The sequence below is a fragment of the Streptopelia decaocto genome, assembly GCF_964273445.1.
Source record: "Streptopelia decaocto genome assembly, chromosome: 5".
Classification (NCBI taxonomy): Eukaryota; Metazoa; Chordata; class Aves; order Columbiformes; family Columbidae; genus Streptopelia; species Streptopelia decaocto.
Genome location: NC_138659.1, coordinates 4,565,140 through 4,586,426, shown reverse-complemented (window position 1 = coordinate 4,586,426; position 21,287 = coordinate 4,565,140). Strand labels below are relative to the sequence as shown.

At 60.4% G+C, this 21,287-nt stretch overlaps 3 protein-coding genes across 3 annotated transcripts; 2 read left to right on the top strand and 1 right to left on the bottom strand.

The window, feature by feature from the left end:
• Nucleotides 1-263: 263 nt before the first annotated feature.
• DPH2 (diphthamide biosynthesis 2) lies at nucleotides 264-4,488 on the bottom strand. Its single transcript, XM_082053729.1, has 6 exons — nucleotides 4,280-4,488; nucleotides 4,096-4,208; nucleotides 3,618-3,838; nucleotides 2,501-3,139; nucleotides 2,173-2,358; nucleotides 264-2,076 (listed from the first exon to the last, which is right to left on the bottom strand). The coding sequence occupies exons 1-6, from the start codon at nucleotides 4,418-4,420 to the stop codon at nucleotides 1,946-1,948; spliced, it is 1,431 nt and encodes a 476-aa protein (XP_081909855.1). The 5' UTR covers nucleotides 4,421-4,488; the 3' UTR covers nucleotides 264-1,945.
• Nucleotides 4,489-4,725: 237 nt separating this feature from the next.
• On the top strand, nucleotides 4,726-11,589 carry ATP6V0B (ATPase H+ transporting V0 subunit b). Its single transcript, XM_082052207.1, has 8 exons — nucleotides 4,726-4,890; nucleotides 8,179-8,227; nucleotides 8,663-8,746; nucleotides 9,208-9,285; nucleotides 9,875-9,944; nucleotides 10,293-10,344; nucleotides 10,758-10,948; nucleotides 11,283-11,589. The coding sequence occupies exons 1-8, from the start codon at nucleotides 4,824-4,826 to the stop codon at nucleotides 11,307-11,309; spliced, it is 618 nt and encodes a 205-aa protein (XP_081908333.1). The 5' UTR covers nucleotides 4,726-4,823; the 3' UTR covers nucleotides 11,310-11,589.
• A 2,600-nt stretch (nucleotides 11,590-14,189) lies between these two features.
• B4GALT2 (beta-1,4-galactosyltransferase 2) lies at nucleotides 14,190-20,901 on the top strand. The gene is made up of 7 exons (XM_082054489.1): nucleotides 14,190-14,378; nucleotides 16,696-17,083; nucleotides 17,452-17,687; nucleotides 17,759-17,949; nucleotides 18,172-18,294; nucleotides 19,307-19,411; nucleotides 19,580-20,901. The coding sequence occupies exons 2-7, from the start codon at nucleotides 16,768-16,770 to the stop codon at nucleotides 19,728-19,730; spliced, it is 1,122 nt and encodes a 373-aa protein (XP_081910615.1). The 5' UTR covers nucleotides 14,190-14,378; nucleotides 16,696-16,767; the 3' UTR covers nucleotides 19,731-20,901.
• The last annotated feature ends 386 nt before the right edge of the window (nucleotides 20,902-21,287 follow it).

Below are 21,287 nucleotides of genomic sequence, written 5' to 3'. Positions count from 1 at the left end.
CTGGTGCAACTTGAGACCATTTCCTCTTGTCCTATGAATTGCTACAAGGGAGAAGAGACTGGCTCTTGAACAGCATAAATGAGAGGAACTGGCTGTGGGGAGGGTTTCTGAGTCCTGTTATGGCTCAAGAAGTTCAAACGCTTCATTCTTCAAAGTCTTCGTACATTCAATTCCCACTTTCTGCTGCTGCCAATAAGCAGGGGGGCTTCTTCCTCAGCCTCTTACCACCGCAGAAATAACAAAGATAAAGCAAGCAAAATAAATAAATGCGTTGTGGCTAGAATAGATAATAATTTCACCAGCTGACTATTAAAATATCAAAGCTCAAGGAAAGAATACATAATTATGGGCCTTTGAAGTACAATAAAGGTTTGTTTCACCAACATGCAAAGACAGAATGATAATACCACACTGGCATCTCTGACCCACAGAGCATATATTAGAAGGAAGTCCTTTAAGACAGAAACCATTTAGACTGCGGCTGACTAATTATCCTACCCCAAAATGATCTGTTCCTGATAGGAGAACGTTGCTCAGCATAAGTTCTATTTTACTCTTGCTATATTTCTGATTTTTTTTTAAAGAAGGATTGGCCCAGTAAAAGCAGGTCACATGCGACACTGAAACAAAGGGACTCTACGTGCATAGTCATGCTGGAAATATCCCCAGGTAAAACAGAAGATCTAAATCACCCAATCCAATAAACTGTGACTGAGCTTTATTTGTTTTATCCTAATTTCTGAACCAGAGACACAATTAAAAAGCTTAGCAACAGGTGGTGCAAAACTGTTTACATTGACTCCACCCTATGGTGGGTAAAGAAAGGTCAGCCTGGAGACATCATGCACAGGACACAATGTCCTGAAAAACCTCAGGTTCAGACAAATCTGAAGATGTCACTGGTCATTGCAGGGGGGTTGGAACTAGATGACCTTTGAAGGTCCCTTGCAACCCAAAACCATTCTATGACTCTATGCTACAACCTCCTTTCAGGTCATTGTAGACAGCAATAAGGTCTCCCCTCAGCCTCCTTTTCTCCAGGCTAAACAGCCGCAGTTCCCGCAGCCACTCCTCATAAGACTTGTTCTCCAGACCCCTCACCAGCTTTGTTGCCCTTCTCTGAACTCTCTCCAGCACCTCAATGTCTTTCCTGTAGTGAGGAGCCCAAAACTGAACATAAGATTTGAGGTGCAGCCTCACCAGTGCCCAGTACAGGGTAATGACCACTTTCCTAGTCCTGCTGGTCACACCATTTCTGATACAAGCCAGGATGCTATTGGTCTTTTTGCCACCTGGGCACACTACTGGCTCATGTTCAGCTGCTCTTGACCAACACCCCCACATCCTTTTCTGTCTGGCAGCTTTCCAGTCACTCATCCCCAAGCCTGTAGCGTTGCATGGGGTTGTTGTGACCCAAGTGCAGCACCCAGTACTTGGCCTTGTTTAACCTCTTACAATTGGCCTCAGCCCAACAATCCAGCCAGTCCAGATCCCTCTGTACAGCCTTCCTTCCCTCCAGCAAATCAACACTGGTATCACCGCTGTCCACACTCCTTAGCCCACGTTTTATTCTAGAATACAGCTCACTCACAAGTCCTTTTCAGTTCAGCTTTAGTTATCAGCAGGAGCCCACACGAGCCTCGAGTCCTAGTGCCATCAGCTCGAGCAAAGCTGTGACCTTTCCCACTTGGGCCCAAAGCTGGCCAGCTCTGAGCTAAGCACCTCTCCTGGTCCTGCTGCTGCCTTGGCCATGAGCCCCAGGCTGCTGCAGGCATCCCTGAGCACACATGCAACTCCCGCTCTCTCACCGCAGTGTTACTGACCCAAGGCTGCATCTGGTGTGGGGTCAGCTGGCAGCAAGTCCAGATCCTTCTGAGACCCACACAGGTCCAAACACCAGTTGCAGGCAATGCCCAGGCCCCCACATGGCCCTGCTCCTGCCGAATCAGGGTTGCTGGTGCCCCTCATCCTCGTAGGCAATGGCAATCCCTCGTCGGCCCTGCACAGCCTTGGAGACAGGTGTCTGTCCCAGCTGCTGCTCCAGGCCCCGCCAGCTGCGGGACTCCAGGAAGGAGGCTGCAAGGAGAGAGAAAGGGCATTGTTACTGGGAGCAGGGGGGTGGCACTGCCCCTGCACCAGGGCTCAGCCCCACCGCGAAACCACATCACGAACCAGCAGGGCTGATCTCCATGAGGGCCCGTGTCTGGTCCCTGCAGGCCAGGGCAGTGCTGGGGGGCTGCTGGGAGGCTGGGGGGTCACAGAGTTGGGTAGCACGCATCTCCCCGGTGATCAGTGATATGTCAGGAATAGCCTCTGCTGCAGGGACGGCCGGTGGGAGCTCAACATGCGCACAGGCACCTGCCAAGAAACAGTAACATTAGCCTGGTGTTCACATCAATCCTCTGATCAGCACAGAGCCAGGGCAACCGTGGCCTCAAGGCAGTGAACAGGGCAGGACATGCCCTGATCTGGTGTTAGGCAGCTGTTTTCCAGCTGTTACCTGGCAGCAGGTCTCGGAAGTCAGTGAGGTAGTTCCCTGTCCACTCCCGAGCCGGGTTACAGGCCAACTCCAGCTCGTAGGGCGTCACCACAGGCCGGTAGAAGTCACTGGAGTCCAGCAGGGAGTTCTGAGCACAGGCCACCAGGACGAAGATGTCCACCTCCAGAAAGTTGGCCAGCTTGGCGGGATTTGGCTTCCCCACAGCCAGTGTGTAGCTGCGCTTGCCAGCCCGGCGCAGAAGCTCACGGAGGTGCTGCAGCACAGCCAAGTAGCCCGCCACGCCGAGAGTGCCCACCAGGATGCCCACCACCCGGGCATCCCTGGCCCGCTCCACCAGGTAGAGGCGCCGCATCAGTGCCCTGTTGACATTGAGTGTTTCCCGGCGGCCGCAGCCAGTGGCGGGGTCAAAGGAGCTGAAGGGGCAGCAGTTCCAGGTCAGCATGAAGCAGGTGAGGGCCAGGCCCTCAGCTCCCACGTAGAACATGGCGTAATCCTGCAGCCCTCCCGGTGCCTCCACCAGGAACTGACGACCAAACTGCCGCACCTCCCCAGGTGGCGCGGGGCCAGGAGGGTCCCCACAAACCACCCTGGAGAAGACGATATTGGGGTACTCGGGGCACAACCGCTGCTCCAGCTCGCCTGCAGAGAGAGGAGTGTGACTAAAACAGAATCACAGAATCGACTGGGTTGGAAAAGACCTCAGAGATCATCAAGTCCAACCCTTGGTCCAACTCCAGTCCGTTTACTAGATCATGGCACCAAGTGCCATGTCCAATCTCAGTTTAAAAACCTCCAGGGACGGTGAGTTCAGCACCTCCCTGGGCAGCCATTCCAATGCCTGACCACTCTCTCTGCAAATAATTTCTTTCTAATATCCAGCCTAAATTTCCCCTGGCAGAGTTGAAGCCCATGCCCCCTTGTCCTATTGCTGACTGCCTGGGAGAACACGCCCACAGACCTGCCTTACCAAAGGCGGGACAGCTGATTCGCGGGGAAGGAAGGACAGAAATCAAGTCCGAGGTGTCCGGGGAGTGCCCACCTGCTGCTGCCTGTCCCCCGGCAGCTCCGCAGAGCTCAGAGCAGCGGCAGAGCCGCCTCCCCGCCCCGGCGCACTCACCCATCGCATGGGCATAGACCACATCGCTCAGCAGCACCACGCGGCTCTGCCGGTCGGGGTAGAGCTCCCGGAAAGCCTCCGCACAACACCCGACGTCCAGCGGCTCCCGCCCGAAGATGTGCAGCACCGGGAGCTGCCCGCAGGGGCTGAGGCAGGCGCGGCCGTAGTGCAGCACCGCCCCGGCGCCCGCGTGCTCGGCGGCCACCTCGTCCACACAGCAGCTGCGGGGGGAGGACCCGGTCAGCCGGCTCTGCACCGCGCAGCTCCCGCTCCCCGCGCCGCTGTCCCAGCCCGGGCAGCCCCGGCACCCCCCCGGTCAGCCGGCTCTGCACCGCGCGGCTCCCGCTCCCCGCGCCGCTGTCCCAGCCCGGGCAGCCCGGCACCCCCCCGGTCAGCCGGCTCTGCACCGCGCGGCTCCCGCTCCCCGCGCCGCTGTCCCAGCCCGGGCAGCCCGACACCCCCGCGGCCGCGCACCGACCTGCCGTACGTGGTGTCTCCCAGGACGTACATCTCGGCCCCGGTCTCCGCCTCCATCCGCGCCGCCACCACCGCCGCGTCCGCCAGGAGCTCGTCCGGGAACTGGAGGGCGACCTGCGGGGAGCAGGGAGTGAGGCGCCGGCCACGGGCGGCCCCCGGCCCCGCTCGCCGCCGGCGCCGCTCACCTTGCGGAACCCGCCGCCCCGCACGAAGGCGGCGGCCCGGCCCATCTCGTAGAAGCCGTCGAGGTCTCCCCGCGGCGCCGCCGCCGGGCGCAGCTCCCGCCGCAGCGCGGCCTCCCCGTCGCTGCTGAAGGCCGTTGCCATGGCGCCGCGGGGCCGGGGGTCCGGCCCGCCACGCGGAACACCCGCTTCCGGGCCGGGGCGCAGAGCAGACCAATGAGAACGCGGCACCACCCTCTCCATTCCCGGAAATCCCGCCCCTGACGGAGCGGGGCCTATCGCCCTTCACGGCAGGGCGGAGAGGGGAAGGACAGCCAATGGTAAGAGGCGCCGGTCGCGTCGCATTCTGGTTCATGTAGTTCCCACGCGGCTGCGCACGCCGGGCAGCCAATAAGCGGGCGCGACGGAGGCGGAGGCGTCGCTCCCTTTCCGCTCGGGCGCTGCGGTTCCGCTCACGTGCCCCCGCGCGGGTCAGGTGACGCGCTCGCGCCCGGCCGGCCCGGTGTCCGCCGCTCCGTCCCGTCCCGTCCCGCTCCGCGCCGCCGCCATGACGGGGCTCGCGCTGCTGTACTCGGGGCTCGGTCTCGCCTTCTGGACAACGCTGCTGGGCGTCGGTCAGTGCCGGGGGGCGGGGGCTCCGGGCGTGAGGAGGCGGCGGGAGCTCCGGCTGCTCCCCTGCGGGGCTGCGAGATCCCCGTGGCTGGTGCTGGGAGCGCTGCTGTGGGCTCCTCAGCCTGGGCATCGCCCCCGAGCGCCTTGAGCGGCTCCCGCGGAGGGCTCAGCCCCCCAGCAGCTCCGCGTATCCATCAGCCGCTGTTGGATGCGCACCTGAGCCCGTCTGGTTGATCCCCTTTTTCGTGTGTGCAGATAAGGGTTGTGTTTGCATTTGGTGGATCAGGGAGGGTAAAGGCAGGTGCCTGGTTTTTCAGGCTGCGACAGCTGATGTTTCCTGGGAGAGGAGGTCGCCCTCCTGCTTTGCCGGGCTGTGGCGGCACAAGGAAACGCGCAGGTTTGTCCGGGTGGGCGCAGAGCTGGCGCACAGCGGTGCTGCAGCCCGGGGCAGCCGAGGCTCTGCTGCCCACGGTGTCGGGCTCAGCAGCACTGAGGGTGGGTTAACGCTTCCTGGGAAGGGGCTGACTCCAAGGGGTATCACAGTATCACAGTATGTTTGGGATTGGAAGGGACCTCAAAAGATCATCCAGTCCAATCCCCCTGCTGGAGCAGGAACACCTAGGTGAGGTCGCACAGGAACATGTCCAGGCGGGTTTTGAATGTCTCCAGAGAAGGAGACTCCACAGCTTCCCTGGGCAGCCTGGGCCAGGCTCTGTCACCCTTACTGAGAAGAAGTTTCTTCTCAAATTTAAGTGGAACCTCTTGTGTTCCAACTTGATCCCATTACCCCTTGTCCTATCATTGTTTGCCACCGAGAAGAGCCTGGCTCCATCCCCATGGTACTCACCCTTTATATATTTATAAACATTAATAAGGTCCCCCCTTAGTCTCCTCTTCTCCAAACTAAAGAGACCCAGCTCCCTCAGCCTTTCTTCATAAGGGAGATGCTCCACTCCCTTAATCATCTTCGTTGCCCTACGCTGGACCCTCTCCAGCAGTTCCCTGTCCTTCTTGAACTGAGCGGGAGAATTTTTTGCTGGAGCTGCTGGTTATTTCGTCTTTCAGCACAGTGAAGTGACCACAAGCCAGGCAGAGGCTGGTGAGACCTTGGCTTTTGCCTCAGCGTTTGGGTGAGGGGAGAAGCCAGGTCAGACGCTGGGGGTGTCTCAGTCCCTCGTGTTTCCTGGGCCCAGGGCTGCCTTCCTGGGCTCTCTGAATCATGCAGCTTGCACCAGTGCAGCCGCACACTGTGGGCTTGAGACTGTTGGAAAATGTTGATGAGCTGAGTCCAGATGCTTTTAACTTCCCCTGCCCTGTTGCAATCCCTTTTCAGAGAAGGAGTGAGAAGGAAGTGGTCTCGCTCTGCACGGGTGTCTCTTTGTGCTTTCCCTCCTTGTCCTGAGCCCTGCTTTGGTGCTCCCATCCTGCAGCTCCGGCTCTTTTCTGTCCTTCTGGCTGCAGGGCTGGGAGCCAGAGCTCACAGGAAAGCGTCTTCCACCCTGTTTCTTTTGTATATGAAATCCAAGGCTCCATCTGTTCTTGCGGAGGTGGAAGGTGCCTCAAGGATCTGCCCTGAGCTGGCTGTAGCTCTTTTTCACCACTCCTGGGGAGTGGGGGCAGCTGCGGCTGGCAGGGTTCAGTTCCTGCTCTGCAAGCCAAGCAGCAAAGCCAAAACACAAGTCCCAGACTGGCTGGGTCTGGCGCCATAGAGATCATCCCTGAAGGTCACCAGGTGTGCGGACCAGGGTACAGCTTCCTTCTGTGCTCGCTGGCCGTGGTGCCACCATTCTTCGTGTGTGTTGCTACAGTGGAGAGGGACACTGTGATTCTGCAGGGGGGTAGGAGTGACTGATACTACTACTTCCCATTTTAGGGCCTGCTCACCTGGCAGCATGTGTGTCCCACTGGTGTGTGAGGTACTGAGCCCTGAGTTGCATGTGGAGGGGCACACCGGGACAATAGGAACAGCTGTGAGGCTGGCAGGCCTCCCTTGCTGTAGCACCGTGGCTCTCATGGGATGGGTTGTCCTCAGGTCTTGGCTGTGGGCAGGGAAGGGCTTTGCCAACCTGGGGTACCTTGTCCTGCCCTGGTATTGCTGCTGGGCACAGCGCTGGCTTGCCATCACCCCGGCCTCCAGGCTGTGACTCCAGAGGGAAGGGAGCAGCAGGACACATGTAATGGCCCCTTTACTGCTTTTTAGCATTTTAGGAGTCTCCTGTTTCCTCTTTCCAGCCATACATGGGGTTGGTGTCACACAGCTGCTGGCCCTAGTCAGCAATGGCAAAGAGCTGTCCCTCTTTATCTGCTGTGGAACAGACAACGCCATGCTGCTTGGGCTTATCTGTTCCTTAGGGCCAGGTCTCTCTCTTTTCCAGCTATGCGATGCCAGTTATGCAAAGAGTGAGTGTCTCTTCTGGTCTGCAGCCAGCGTTCCTGCTGACGAGCTCAGAGTAAGGCAGGGTTTTGGTTCGAGCACCTGTGTCTGCTCCAGCTGCGCGGGGCTGCTGGGTGTGACTCCTGGCTGTGATTCAGTACGGGAGAGGAGCACTCAGGGTACAGCAGGGTGAGCTGTCCATGTAATCCCTCCCTGGAAAGGAAGAGCTTTTCTGAGTTTCTCAGGGCTGCTCTTTGGTGTCTGCTGCCTATATTGGAGTACAAATCCCTCTGGAAATTATTAACCTTGGGGGAAACACTGAGGTCAGCAGGCATATTTTGGATATCCACAGCCTTGGAAATGAGGGTGCTGGAGAGAAACTGAAGCTTCTAGTGTTGATGGACTCCTAGGGAGCAGCACTGGCGCTGGTGAGATGGTGATAGAGCAGCATGTGATGGCCAGTCAGGGCACAGCCTCACACCTCTCGCCTCCTGTGTGAGAGAGAACCCATGGCTGGTCACTCGGTGCCGTGGTTTTCCAGCGGGGCTGAGCCGTCGTGTGATGTGGATGGAGACTGTGCTGGGGCATAGGGCTGTGGGTGGCTCTTGAGCCCCTGCAGCCCAGCACGGCCTGTGGGCACTCAGCATAATCAGGGAACAGAAAATGAGTGTGACAACCACAGCAGTCCTCTTCTGGGAAAAGACCAGGGTGGCGTCCAGGAGTATGGCAGGTTCAGGCTGTTTCTGTCCTGCACTTATATGAGGGCATTGGGGTTGCTGGGGCTGGACTTTGGGGGGCACATCCTGTTCCACAGCTCTGTACGCCTGAGCCAGTCTTCTCAGTCACCCTCCTGCAGCAGCACTGAGTCAGTAGCTGGTACCTCTCTGAAAGTTCCTGTGTTGCTCTTGCTTTCCAGGGATCTGCTACACGATATTTGATCTGGGCTTCCGCTTCGATGTGGCCTGGTGAGTTCCCTTTAAACAGCAGCATCCTCAGGGCTGTGTGAGGAGGTGGTCGGTGTTAGCAGTGCCTGGCAGGGAGCAGCGTTTGCTTCTAAGTGACAAGCAGTGGTCACTGCATGATGGGAATAAGAGCTACAGTGAGCGGGGCCTCTGCTTCCCATGAGATGGGATAGATGCAGCCCACGTGTACATGTGGCTGGCTCCATATGGCATCATGGTGCTGCTGTCACTATTCCAGCCCATCCCCTCTCCCAACCCAGGCTTCCCCTTCACAGTGGGGGTTTGGGAGGAAGGTCTAGGCTCTCATGTCCCACTGTCTAGCAGTGCCCAGCCCTTCTCAGTCTGCATGATGGGGTGGGGGTACCTGTTGTAGGGCTGTGCACTGTGACGAAGGGGGCTCAGGCTGTGTGCTAACTCAGGGCATTTCTTCCTCTCCAGGTTCCTCACGGAGACTTCCCCCTTCATGTGGTGCAACCTGGGCATCGGCCTGGCCATCTCCCTGTCTGTGGTGGGAGCTGCCTGGTGAGTGGGGTTGCCTCTTCACCAGGCTCCTGCTGTCCCATCTTGGTAGCTGTGCATATACTCTGGTTTCCCAAGGCAGGGGCAGAGCAGTGCGTTCATCCAGGGATGTGGGGCTGGGTAGGTCGCTGCAGCAGTGGTGTTGGGTTGCTGCACTCCTGGGGGATCTCTGGGCAGACCACCTCATGGGCTGCAATGGCAGTGGAGAAGCAGGGATGTCCCTGGCTTTCTGGAAGATGTACATGTCAGACCAGGCTGTGCAGTGATTGCTCATGTGCCTCAGCAGTTCTGCTGGTGTAGCTGGCAGAGCTTGCCACCCCTTGTGTCCTAGGGGTGGACAGGTGGAGTCCACAGTGTCCCCCAGCTGCATGCCCAATTCTTTGCCCAGCTGGAAGATCCTGATTTCCCTATTGAATCCTTCAGCGAGTGCCAGACCCTCCACCAACCACCCTTGTCTGCCACAGGGGGATTTACATCACAGGCTCCAGCATCATTGGTGGTGGAGTCAAAGCCCCTCGGATCAAAACCAAGAACCTGGTCAGGTAAGTACAAACCCGGGGTTAGTGCTGGTGCCGCGCCCCAGCGGGCAGGACCCAGCCCGGTGCAGAGGCTCCTGTCCTGTCTCTAGCTGGGTGCTGCTGGCTGCTTGCTGAGCTGCTGATGCTGTTTGCTTTCAAAACAAAGAGCCCTAAAGGAGCCAGAGTGCTGCTTTGAAGAGTCATTGTGTGATATTCACGCAGTGAATAGCTCAGTGTGTTCAAAACAAACACCCTGAGATCACACTTCCTGCCCTCAGTGAGGGCTCCCTTGGCCAGACCTTGCACAGCCCTTCCCTAAAGGAGCAGAAAGGGGCTGGTGGAGGACAGGGCTCCCTGGGCCTGCCTCCCACAGGGTCATCGCAGCTTCCTCAGGTAGCACAGCAAAGCCAGCACCTGGCCTTTGTCCTTGGTGGCGGTGCCTTATTTGAGAGGAAAGCAGTGCGTAGACTGGGCTGTTTTTCTGCCCTTGGCAGCAGTGGGGCAGGCTCAGATATGGCCATGCAGGGGCCTGGCTGCTGGCTGGCTGGGCATGAAGTGATGGGGGGCTGCTTGGGGTGGGACACTGTGCTTAGACTTTGCCTTTCTCCCACAGCATCATCTTCTGTGAGGCTGTGGCCATCTACGGGATCATCATGGCGATTGTCATCAGTAACATGGCTGAGGTACGGAAGGACCTGGGCTGCCCGGCCAATCCTGAGCTGGCCTCAGGGCCACAGTGGGGATGGGCAGCCAGGCATGTGCCAACGTTGTGAGTGGTGGCCCTCTGGGGAGTTTGAACACTGTTGTGGCTCCTGGAGCCGCTGGGCTGGTGGCCTGTGCAGTGGCCCTTGTCCACACTGGAGAGTGGGTTGGAGAGCACACATAGGACAGATGTCATGAAGCCACTGATGAACACAGAGTTGGGGACAAGCTCTGGCCAAAATGTGGCTGCCTCATGCTGTACTGGGGACAGGTACCTCTCCCTAAGATCACAGACTTGCCAGTAACCCAGGCCCTGTGCTTTCTCTCAGCCTTTCTCTGGAGTCACCCCAGAGGAGATTGGAGCCAGGAACTACCATGCAGGTAAGGACTGCTCGGTGCCTGGTGCTGTCACTGTGAGCATTGCCACACCCTGACCACTGCCTTCTGACCCACCCATGGCCTGCTGCAGGTGTCTGAAGGACATGTGACTCTTCTGCCAAAAAGCAGCTTTTTTTAGTTGCTTTCTTGATGCTCTCCTGCACCCAACTGGGCTGTGCTGCCTGACAGCAGCAATGCTCCTCGCTCGGGTGGCAGCAGATTGCTGTCACAGGCTGGCCTGGTGCTGTGGGAACTGGGTTACACTCTGGAGCAGCCCTGCTCCCCAAACAGGAGGACACTGCTGGTGCTTGGCAACTCTGGGGCTTCTGTCACCTCAAGGCAGAGGTGCTGCAGTGTGCCCTGGGTGCAAGTAGAAGGGGGTTACCCCCTGCTCTTGCAGCATTCCTCTCTCACAGGTTTCTCCATGTTTGGGGCTGGCCTGACTGTGGGGTTGTGCAACCTCTTCTGCGGCGTGTGTGTGGGCATTGTGGGCAGCGGGGCTGCCCTGGCTGATGCCCAAAACCCCAGCCTCTTCGTCAAGATCCTGATCGTGGAGATCTTTGGCAGTGCCATCGGGCTGTTTGGGGTCATCGTTGCTATTCTGCAGGTATGTGCCTCCTGGGCCAACAGGCTTATGTAAGCACAAGGTGCATGTCACCCTGTGTGCTCTTCAGCTCTGGGGAGACACACCAGGGCTCCAGCAATATCCTCTGCATTGGGACAGGGGTGTCACAGCAGCAGTGCGAACTCTTTTGATGGCCATTCTGAGCAACCATCACCAAGGGTGTCACCTTGGGTGCACCCTGTGTGATGCTCATGTGCTCTTGGTGGGGTTGATAAGCTGTCTGCAGCTTCTGGATGATTCTGGGGTGCTTGGGTGGGACTGGGGTGCTGGACCAGGGTTTATGGGGCATGGCCTAACCTCTCTTCTTTCTTTCTAGACATCTAAAGTAAAAATGGGCAACTGAGCCCTGTTCCACCCAGCCTGTTCCAGCCCGCCCCAAGAGGTGCTGTATATACTTATTTAATGTTTCTATCCTTGACTGGGGTGGGAGCTGCCCAGCTGTGTGGAGCCCCGTCCTGCGGATTGATCGGCCCTTCGGAAGAAACAAATTTCTCTGTGTGAATTCTGCCCCAGCAGCCTGGCCCAGCCCACAGGGCCCCGCTGCTGTGTGTCCCCGGTGTGTGTAGAATCAACCACCAGTGCAATTCTGTGTCCGTGAAATAAATATGGTTCTCGTCCAAGAATGCAGCTCTTCCTCTGCCTGCTGTGTGCCAGGGAGGTTTGCAGAGAGAAAGGACTGACCCCCTGCTTGGAGATGCTGCTTCGTGCCTCTGGCAAAGTCCCTGCCTGACTCCAGCAGCCTGGAGGTGTCCTCCCTGTGTGGGGTGAACCCTGCTGCGTGCTCAGCCTGTGCTGTTCGGGCTGTGGGAACACACAGCTCCGCTTTGCTGCCCAGAGCAGGTAGGAGGCTGCTGGAGCAGGGAGCAGGCAGCTCTGCGCTGCCTCTACCAGGCTGCTACCAGCACTGCCCCATACAAGGCACAGGCACAAGCTGGTTTGGGCCTTTTGGCTCCCATCCAGGTAATTTAGCGCAGAGGGAACATACACAGTGTCCCCATTGTGCAGCTGGGGAGCACCAGAAGGGCAGAGGAGTAAAGCTTTTGCCCCTTCCAAATCTGCCTTCCAGCCAGCAGCTGCCTTGTGTGACTGTTGGCTGGGTGCTGCCACCTGGGCAGGTGCTGCTGGTTGCCAGGGCTCTCCAGTCTGCAGTGTCCCTCCATCCTGGGGGGCCCTGGCAGAGGTCCCAGGGGTGGGGACACTTTGTGCTGGCTCTGCTTCCCTCTCCCTGCCTACAGTAATACAGCATGGGGAAGCCGGCTGTGGACAGCTGGGCCGGCAGCTCTTCTGCGGCTTGGGGGAAGGGAAGAACATGGTCCTGCTGCCTCCGCTCTGCAGAGAGCCTGGAGCTGATACTCCTGCAGTCTGCTGTACCCAGCACAAGGCTCTCATCCTGCTGTGCTGCCAGGACACCTGCGCAGGGGAAGCATCGATCCCTTGGTGCTGTTAGTGCTACGTCAGAGCGGATGCACGCTTGGAGCTGTCCCTCTCTCTTCCCACTGGGATGCAACAGGCTGGGGCAATGATGGGGCTGCTGGAGCTGGGAAAACATTAATGCCTGATGATTTTTGCCTTTGATACTAGGGCAGCAGCTTCTGTCGGTTACTCAGCTCCTCTCCCTCTTGCCCTGTGTGTTTTGGGACAGCAGTGCCTCAGCCTGGGGTGCAGGAAGGCTGCTGAGGCAAGCCAAGCCAGCTGTGCCGACTGCTGTGGGGCTAGAGGCTGTGACAGGAGCTATGCACACCCCACATAACGACAGGGACACACGCTGGGCCCTGCCTGCTCAGAAGAAAGGGTGTCAGATGGGGGCAGAGTTTTGCCCATCCTGCATGAACACTGTATCACCAGCCCTGGTGTTGCCACTGCTGTGGGCCAGAGGTGTCTGAAGCCCCTGGGAGCTGCAGGGCCATCCTGTCAGACCTGCGCCGAACTCGTGGGGCTGCTGTCAGGAAGGAGGTGCCTGGGGCTGGACAGCCTGTGTTGGTGGTAGAGAAACTGCTCCATTAATTAATCATCTTCCTGGTTAACAGCTGTTTTGAAAGAGTCACTCACTTGTCCTGCAGTGAGGGGTCTCACCCTGCCCTGCCTTGGCTTCATAGAAGTCCGTTTGCTGTCAGAAATCTCCTTCTGCAAGGTGCTTTTCCACCCTCCAAGTCCCACCTGTGCGTATCATGGCTTTGGCAGGGGAACAGGCTCAGACTAACTAGTCCACAGGTCCCTTGTGAGGACATGAGACGCACCAAAGCTGATCGCATGGTAGCCTAGGTGGCCCGCAGCCCCTCTCCTGCAGCTGGCGGCGGTGAGGCAAGCATGCCCTACACTCCCTTGTTCTAGGTGTAGGCACTTGGGTGTGCTGCATACCTGCTGCTCAAGCATGGAGAAAAAGCTTAAGTGGGGCGCCAGCATCTTGCACCTCGTCTCATTTAGGTGCGGCGGCAGCAGGAGTTGGAAGATGATTTGGTGACTGCGTGTAAGTACTCATGGGGGAAATGCCACCTACCAAAGAGCCAAATCAAGATCTGGAGGCAGAAGTTGGACAGCTTTCAGCAGGGCTTGCTTGTAGGCCTGGAGGAGGGCTGGGCTGGTTGGGTGCTGCTCCGGTCTCTGCTGTAAGGTTGTCTTCTGAAGGGAGCTGCCGCAGGGCAGGGGGAAAGCCCTCGCTTGTGTAAGCACCTGGGCACGGGACGTGAGGAGAGGCCTCGGAGGACAGAGGCTGCTCGGAACAGGCACAGACGCTGTGGGGTGGCTGGCAAGAAGGGGAAGGCTGCGGACAGAGCAAAAATTACTTGTGGTGGACCCAACTCACAGTGGGACTAGCCCAAGGTATTTCAGTGAGGCTGTTGTGGTTGGGAGAATGAAACTCATTGCTAAGAAACACCGAGAAACATGGAAGAGGGGGAGAAAGGAGCCACAAATAGGTTGTGATGGGTGCTGAGCCAGCACCAACACTCGCAGACACGGGAGTTGCCCGGGGTGGGTCAGCGAAAGCGCTGCTGAAAACGCAGCGGAAAGGAAGAAACACCGACAGACCCTGTCCCGGTGTCCCCGGGGGTGCGCGGAGAGTCCCCAGTGCCGGGCTTGGCGCCAGGGGCTGAGGGCATCGAGCGACCCGGGGGAACTGCGTCCGCCGGGTCCCGGTCCCCGCGGGGCCGCCCTCGCCCGGCGGCAGCGCGGCCCCGGAGCGCGGGGCGGTCGGCGGCGGCGGCCCCGCCCGGTGCGGCGGCGGCGGGCGGAGCCGGCGTGCGGGCGCGGCCCCGTCTCCCTGCGGTTCTCGGTAGTGCGGCGGCCCGGCCGGCTGGGCCCCCCCGCAGCCCCGGGCATGGGAGCCCGCGGGCCGGCGGCCGGGGCTGGAGGAGGAGGAGGCGGCGGGGGCCGCTGAGCGGCGCCGGGGCGGCGCGGCAGCCCCGAGGCCGCGGTGAGTAGAGCGGCGCGGACAGGCCTGGCCGGGTGGGGGAGGCCCGGGGTGGCCCCGGGATGCGACCCGGGGGGATGCGATCCCGGTCGCCAATGGGTGGCACCGCCCCGGCTCGGGAAAAAGCCTCTTTTTGGCGTTGTTTCCCGTTTTTAAACAAGTTTTTGTGTGTGTTGGGGACTGGGAAAAAATCAGGGGGGCTTGGTTGAGCTGAACGTGCCCCCTCGCCCTGCTTTTGGCTGGGAAAGGGGAGGTGCGGGGGGAGCCGATGGCCCTGGAGCCACCTTTGGTGGCTACCATGGGCTCCCCCCATGCCTCCCCTCTCCCAGCCCAGGAATGTCCTGCAGGAACAAGGATGGAGCCCGTAGGGACGAGCATCCCCTCCAAAACAAGCATCACCGGCCCCATGGCACACACCACACTGGGGTGAACCCCTGGGGACCAGCTACCCAACCCCACCTTGCTTTCAGCCTCTCACACTGTGCAAAAATGCTGTGGTGTTAACGGGGATAACATTGTATTTCGTTGTCCCCAGCTTAGCAGGTGCTTTTAAGCCCACTCATGTTCATGGCATCCCGTGGCTGCCGATCGATGGAGTGCTTCGCTTTTGTTCCCATGGAGCATCGCGTTCTACTCGCCTCATGGACCGCCCTGCTGAAGGGTCCCTAAACCACACTCTTATTTTTCCCTAGCACCTCCCCACCTGTCTGTGGAGACACTGCCCCTCCATGTGCTGTGAGGTTTTTTGGGGAGGGTTTCTGGCAGGCACTGGGGGCAGTCAGGTCGCAACATCAAGGGTTGTGCGGGTGACAGGGCACTGTGACTGTGAGAAGGTTTGGGAGATAACGGCAAAGCTGGTTTCTTCCAGAGAGCGACTTTCTAGGAGAAAACAAGAGGGTGAGGGACTGGGGTGCTCGTGCGTGCTAGGAGACCTCTGCCCACAGGGACCCCGCTCTGCATCCTGTGGAGAAAGAGGGTGGACACAGCTGGGGTATTGGGCTCAGAGCCTTTTCCAGTATCTCTCTGCCTGCCGTGGGCTCGTGCCAGCACCCCACAGCCTGCCAGGGCCAGCCCTGCGGCTGGGAGAGGGCAGCCGGAGTGGGGTTGGGCAGGGGGTCCTGCTCCACACCTTGGCTCCGATCCCTGCTCCCAGCCGGCGCTGCCGTCACTGCCGACTCGGTGCCCTACGGCTCCCCGGGGAGCCCCGCTGGCCAGGGCTGGCAGCTGCTGGTGGGCTGGCCCAGGCCCTGGGCTGGTTGCCAGCACCCTCGGGTCCTAGCTGCGCTCTTGCCGGGGGGTCCTGCCATAGCTCCTGGCTGCTGGGGACCCCTGGGGTCCCTGCAGCAGCACTGGACTGTCCCAGGGTCCCCAGGACCTAGTGAACCCCTGTGGGTGTCCCTTGTGGTTGCCTTGCCCTGTCCTAGCAGCTTCCCTGAGAGCAGGGACCGGAGCAGGGGCCAGGGCAGGAACGGGGATGCATGGCTGTGCTGCGGCCCCAGCAGTCCCAGGGCTGGGAAGGGCCGGACAGTTTGGCTCGACTGGGGCTCTGGTGACTCTCCCGGCTGCCTTCCCAGCAGGGCTCTGGCCCAGCTCCAGGTGTCATGTGGGAGATAAGGGGACCCTGGCTTCTGGTGGCTCCTGGCAGTGCCGGGGGGCCTTGGTGCCGGCAGCAGGAGAGAGGACCCGCACCGCTGGCTGTAAGCTGGACTCCCCTGGACGCGGCAGAGACCCCCACCCTGGGGCAGGGACACCCTGCTCATCTGGGTTCGGTGTCTGCCGTGCAGCTGTTCAACTCGCAGGGTGCCCCGAGCAGGGCCCCCGCTGACATGGCGCTCACCGCCAGCCCCACTTCAGTGCCGCTGATGGGGTGCAGTGCTGTGGGGCGGACAAGATGGGGACCAGATATTGGGCTGGTGGGGGCACCCGCGGTGCCCTTGGGACACCCCAGGCTGGCTGTGGTTTGGAGAGTGTGACCTTTTCCAAGGGCCCAGCCTCCATGGAGGCTTTTAGCAGCACTCGTGGGGCTAACCTTGTCCCTTGCTGGCGAGGTGACAGGGGTGGGGAGTGGGTCTGGCCTGGTCTTGGGCCTTGGAAAGCAGGGAGGACACTTGTTGTGTCCTTGCTGGGGACCTCTCATGTCTCTGCGGCTGTGCCTTCAGAGCAGGGGTGTGAGCGCAGTGTCCCCCGCGGGGAGCTCTCTCCATGCTGTGAGCCCATCACCTCTGCACCAGGCCTGCGTTGCTCCTGCTGCCTCAGTGTCATTTGGACCAGGACTGGGGGCTCAGGCTGGTGGTGTCCTGAGCACAGGGTGTCTCGGCAGGATCAGGACCGTGGCTGGAGCCGTCCCCCCTGCCCCGCTGAGCGCACATGTCCGCCTGCCCATGCCCAGAAGATGACCAGGCTGCTCTTGGGGGTGACCCTGGAAAGGATTTGCAAGGCTGTGCTGCTGCTCTGCCTGCTCCACTTTGTCATCATCATGATCCTCTACTTCGATGTCTACGCGCAGCACCTGGACTTCTTCAGCCGCTTCAACACCAGGAATGCCTCGCGCGCCCACCCCGTCTCCAACTCCTCCCGCCCCAACGGCACTGTCCCCAGCTACGGGCCAGCCGGTGCTGAGGCGCCATCCCCCAGCGCCAAGCCCAGTGCCAACCAGACTGCTACTGAGAAGCCCTTGCAGCCCTGCCAGGAGATGCCTCCCGGTTTAGGTGAGATGTGTGTGGTGAGCAGGAGGGGCAGTTGGACTCTCGCTCCCAGCCCGGGGCTCATGGGTGGCATCCCCGTCCCCTGGGTCATGGGCATGTCTTCCTGGTGGTCCCAGGGGTGGAGCAGTGGAGAAACCCCAGCCTGGAACTGGTACGAGGACAGCTGGTTTCTTCAGGTTTTGTTAGTGGCTTGTCCAGTCTCTCTGCCCCTATTTGGGAAGGGTTTTGGGCATCCTCTGCTTTCAGCAGTGCCAGTCACCCCTGCAGATCCCCCTCACTGTTTGCATTACTAGCCTGGCTGGGAACAATGGGTCGCCATGACCCAGACTGTGTCCCATCTGGTGGACATCACCCTGCCCTCCCTCTTGCAGTCGGACGCCTGCTCATCGAGTTCAGCTCTCCCATGAGCATGGAGCGGGTGCAGCGGGAGAACCCTGACGTGCGCCAGGGTGGCAAGTACACCCCCCCGGACTGCCTGCCCCGGCAGAAGGTGGCCATCCTCATCCCCTTCCGGCACCGCGAACACCACCTCAAGTACTGGCTGCACTACCTGCACCCCATCCTGCGCCGGCAGAAGGTGGCTTACGGCATCTACATCATCAACCAGGTGAGGGGACAGGGGCAAGGGGTTGGTGGGGCTGGTTAGACAGGTGGGCATTGCTGAGCTCTGCCCTGCAGTTCGGTGAGGACACCTTCAACCGGGCCAAGCTGCTCAACGTGGGGTTCCTGGAGGCCCTCAAGGATGACGAGGAGTATGACTGCTTCATCTTCAGCGACGTGGACCTCATCCCCATGGACGACCGCAACCTCTATCGCTGCTATGAGCAGCCACGGCACTTTGCTGTTGGCATGGACAAGTTTGGGTTCAGGTGGGTGCTCTGTGGGGCTGGGGTGTTTCCCTGGACCAGGCTGGGATGATGCTGGGAGCACCAACTGGCTTGAATTGTGGACATGGGATGGGAGAGAGCGCAGAGCCACGTGTAGGTTGGTGACGCAGGAGAGGGCTGGTGCTTGTCCCTGGGGGTCCAGGTGGGGCTGACCCCCATCCCTGCCCGTCCCTGGGGGCTGAGCTGTTTGCTTTCACCCCACAGGCTGCCCTACGCTGGCTACTTTGGTGGTGTTTCTGGGCTGAGCAAGTCCCAGTTTCTGAAGATCAATGGCTTTCCCAATGAGTACTGGGGCTGGGGAGGAGAGGATGATGACATCTTTAACCGGTAGGTGCCAACCCCTCACCAGCACCAGCTGGTTGGGTTGTTCTGGGGGGTCCCCGCTCTCCCCTGGCACCCTGAGCACTGCCGGGGTTCCCGGTTTTGCGGGGCATGTGCGTGGGGCATGCCACGTGGCAGGGAGGGATTTAATTACCCTCCAACTTGAGGACTGGTGACCCTCACAGATTGCACTAGCCCCTCTCAGGGTGTTGGGGGGCTGGGGGCCACCCACGTGCGTTCCTTGTGGCTGAACCACCCCTGGCATGGGGGGGCTGTCCCCCTCCTGCCATGGTATGAACTGCACCGGTGGGCTCTGCTCCAGGCTAGGGCTGGGTTGCTAAACTTGGAAGCATCCAGGGCTGGGATGCGAAGCCTGGAAGCGTCTCAATGGCAGCCGTGCAGCAGCCTAACAGGCATTTCTGCTGGCAGCCGGCAGGCCGCAGCACAGCCATGCACAGAGCCGGAGCCGGGTCCCCTCACACACCCCGTGCGTTGGGTACTTGGGTGCTGGAGCGAGGCAGTTGCTGCCTCATCTCCCACAGGTTCCCCCATCACAGTGCCTGGGCTGGTGGTGCACGACGAGCCCATGTTGGCCAGGCAAGCAAAACCGTCATCGCACGTGCCACGGGCACAGGTGGCACAGTCACACTTTCCATCCAAGGGCTCGGGATAGGGAGCAAGCAGCATTGTGGAACTCTCAGAGAGATTCAGGCAGCCCTTGACATGTGGGGAGGGCCCCAAGGGATGGGCTGGGCACTGGCATGTGGAGAATGTAAACAGCAGGGGCTGACTGCAGCTGCTGACCACGGAGCCAGAGGTCAGGGGCGGGAGTGGGGCTTCAGGCACGCTCTGCCGTGGGACATGTGGCATCCTGGGTTGTAGCACTGGCTCAGCCATGACCTGGCTTTGCTCAGCTTGGCTTGGCACAGACCTCTTTACCGGGGACGGGTTTATTTGCGCTGGGGAATTTCCCACCTTGGTGCCCACACACTGATCCCTCTCTGCTCTTGGCCCACAGCATCTCCCTGAATGGCATGAAGGTGTCGAGACCCGACATCCGCATCGGGAGGTACCGCATGATCAAGCACGAACGTGATAAACACAACGAGCCCAACCCGCAGAGGTGAGTGAGCCTCAGGGGTTTGGGCAGCCGGGACACCGGGCCATCGCTGGGCCACCTCTGGCCACTGGCTTTCCTGCTCTGCTCACCTACATGGAGGTCCGGCACTGCCGGCGCTATGGCAGCCTCCCCCAGCTCCCTCCAACCTCATCCCGCTCCCGTTTCCACCAGATTCACCAAGATCCAGAACACCAAAATGACAATGAAGCGGGACGGGATCAGCTCGCTGCAGTACCGGCTGGTGGAGGTTTCACGCCAGCCCATGTACACCAACATCACGGTGGAGATCGGCAGGCCGCCCCCCCGCCTGGCCCGGGGCTAGCGCTCGCCCTGCCGGCAGAGCCGCTGGGAGCCGGCTCTGTGCCCAGGCTGGCTGGGCACGCTGGGGTTTGCCCCGGCTCGAGAGCCAGGACGGGGTGGGGATGTTTTCTGCCTACTCTGCTGCCTTCTGGAGATGGCCGCCCCCCCAGCCCGCCCTTGCTCCCCAGGATTTCTCTGTTCCCCCATCCCCACGAGTGTGTTTGCAGGACCCCCGCCCCATACTCGGTGTGTTGGCGGACAAGCCCGGCTGCCCCGCGTGTGGCTCCTGGCACAGAGGGAGGGGGCAGCCCCAACCCTGGCGAGGAGCCCTCTGCCTGCGCCACCTCCTGCTTGCGCGCCGGGCGGGGAGGGTGAGATCCTACTGCTCTGGGAGAGCTGGAGGGGTCCTCACCGGTGCTGCGAGAAGCGGGGTGCAGGCTTCCCCCTTCACCAGCGCTGGAGCTCTTGCTGCCCCGGAACAGGGTGGGAGCAGCCCAGGCCCCCTCAAGCAGGCAGGATCAGGGCGAGGGTGCTGCCTGCACTGCTGGGCACGCAGACATGGCTCGCTGTCTTCCTCTGCTTTAGTCTGGTGCTTAGAGCCGGGCCCTGTCTCAGCTCTGCCAAACAGAGACCTCCAGTTAGCGAATGCCCCTCGCTGTGCCTCAGTTCCCCGAGGGCTGGGGGGTGACGGATGTATCCCGTCCCCCGTCCCCAAAGGCAGATGTTGCGTGTGTGTGCAGCCCCTCTGTCTGCGCCCGCCCTCACCCACCTTTCCCACTTTTTTGGGGCATGGGGCTGATTTGAACGCCCTCAGCTCCTCTTGGTGGGGGCTGGTGCAGCAGGGGCTGCCCCATGGCTCCCTGCAGCAGTGGGTGCCCCACAGGCAGTTTGGAGACCACTGGGGGTCTTACCCTTCTCCAGTTTCCCCCTTCCTGACCTGGGGTAGGGGGACTGTGGACAGGAGAGGCTGGGGCAGGAGCCCTGTGCCCCTCCATGGGGCTGGGAGCCCCAGTACCACCCCACACCCCGCGGGGAGCCGGGAACAGTGGGGCTGGGAGCGGGACAGCATGCCGGGGGGGGCACCGGCGACTTTTGTACATTTGAATGTCTGACCCTTTTTTTGAGCGTACGTTGAATGCAGCGTTCGGTCGTAGAGACCAGGGTTTTTGTATTTAATAAAAGTTTGAAAAGTTTGCAGGGTGTGTGGGCCTGGGGGGTGTCACCATGGGACAGGGCAGTTTCAGCATCTGGGCTGGGGGGGGCAGCCCTGCCTGCCACCTCCAGCTGGGAGCTGAGAGGCAGAGTCCCCCCCCAGCTCACCCAGCCCTGGGACAGCACTGGGGACTCCTGCCCTGCAGGGTGCCTATGGCACCCATGGGGCAATGCCAGCTGCCCTCACTGTTCTGTGGGACGCTTGCTGCTTCCCTCCTTGGGGACAATGCCCTCCCCCTGCAGGGTCAAGCCCCTGTCCCACAGCCTCTGCCTTTGCTCCAGCTGGTTTTGTAGGTCCAGGCCTGGCAAGGGAGCATCCCAGCCTGGAGGCTCAGTGCCAGTCCTGGGCATCCAAGGGGGAAAAGGG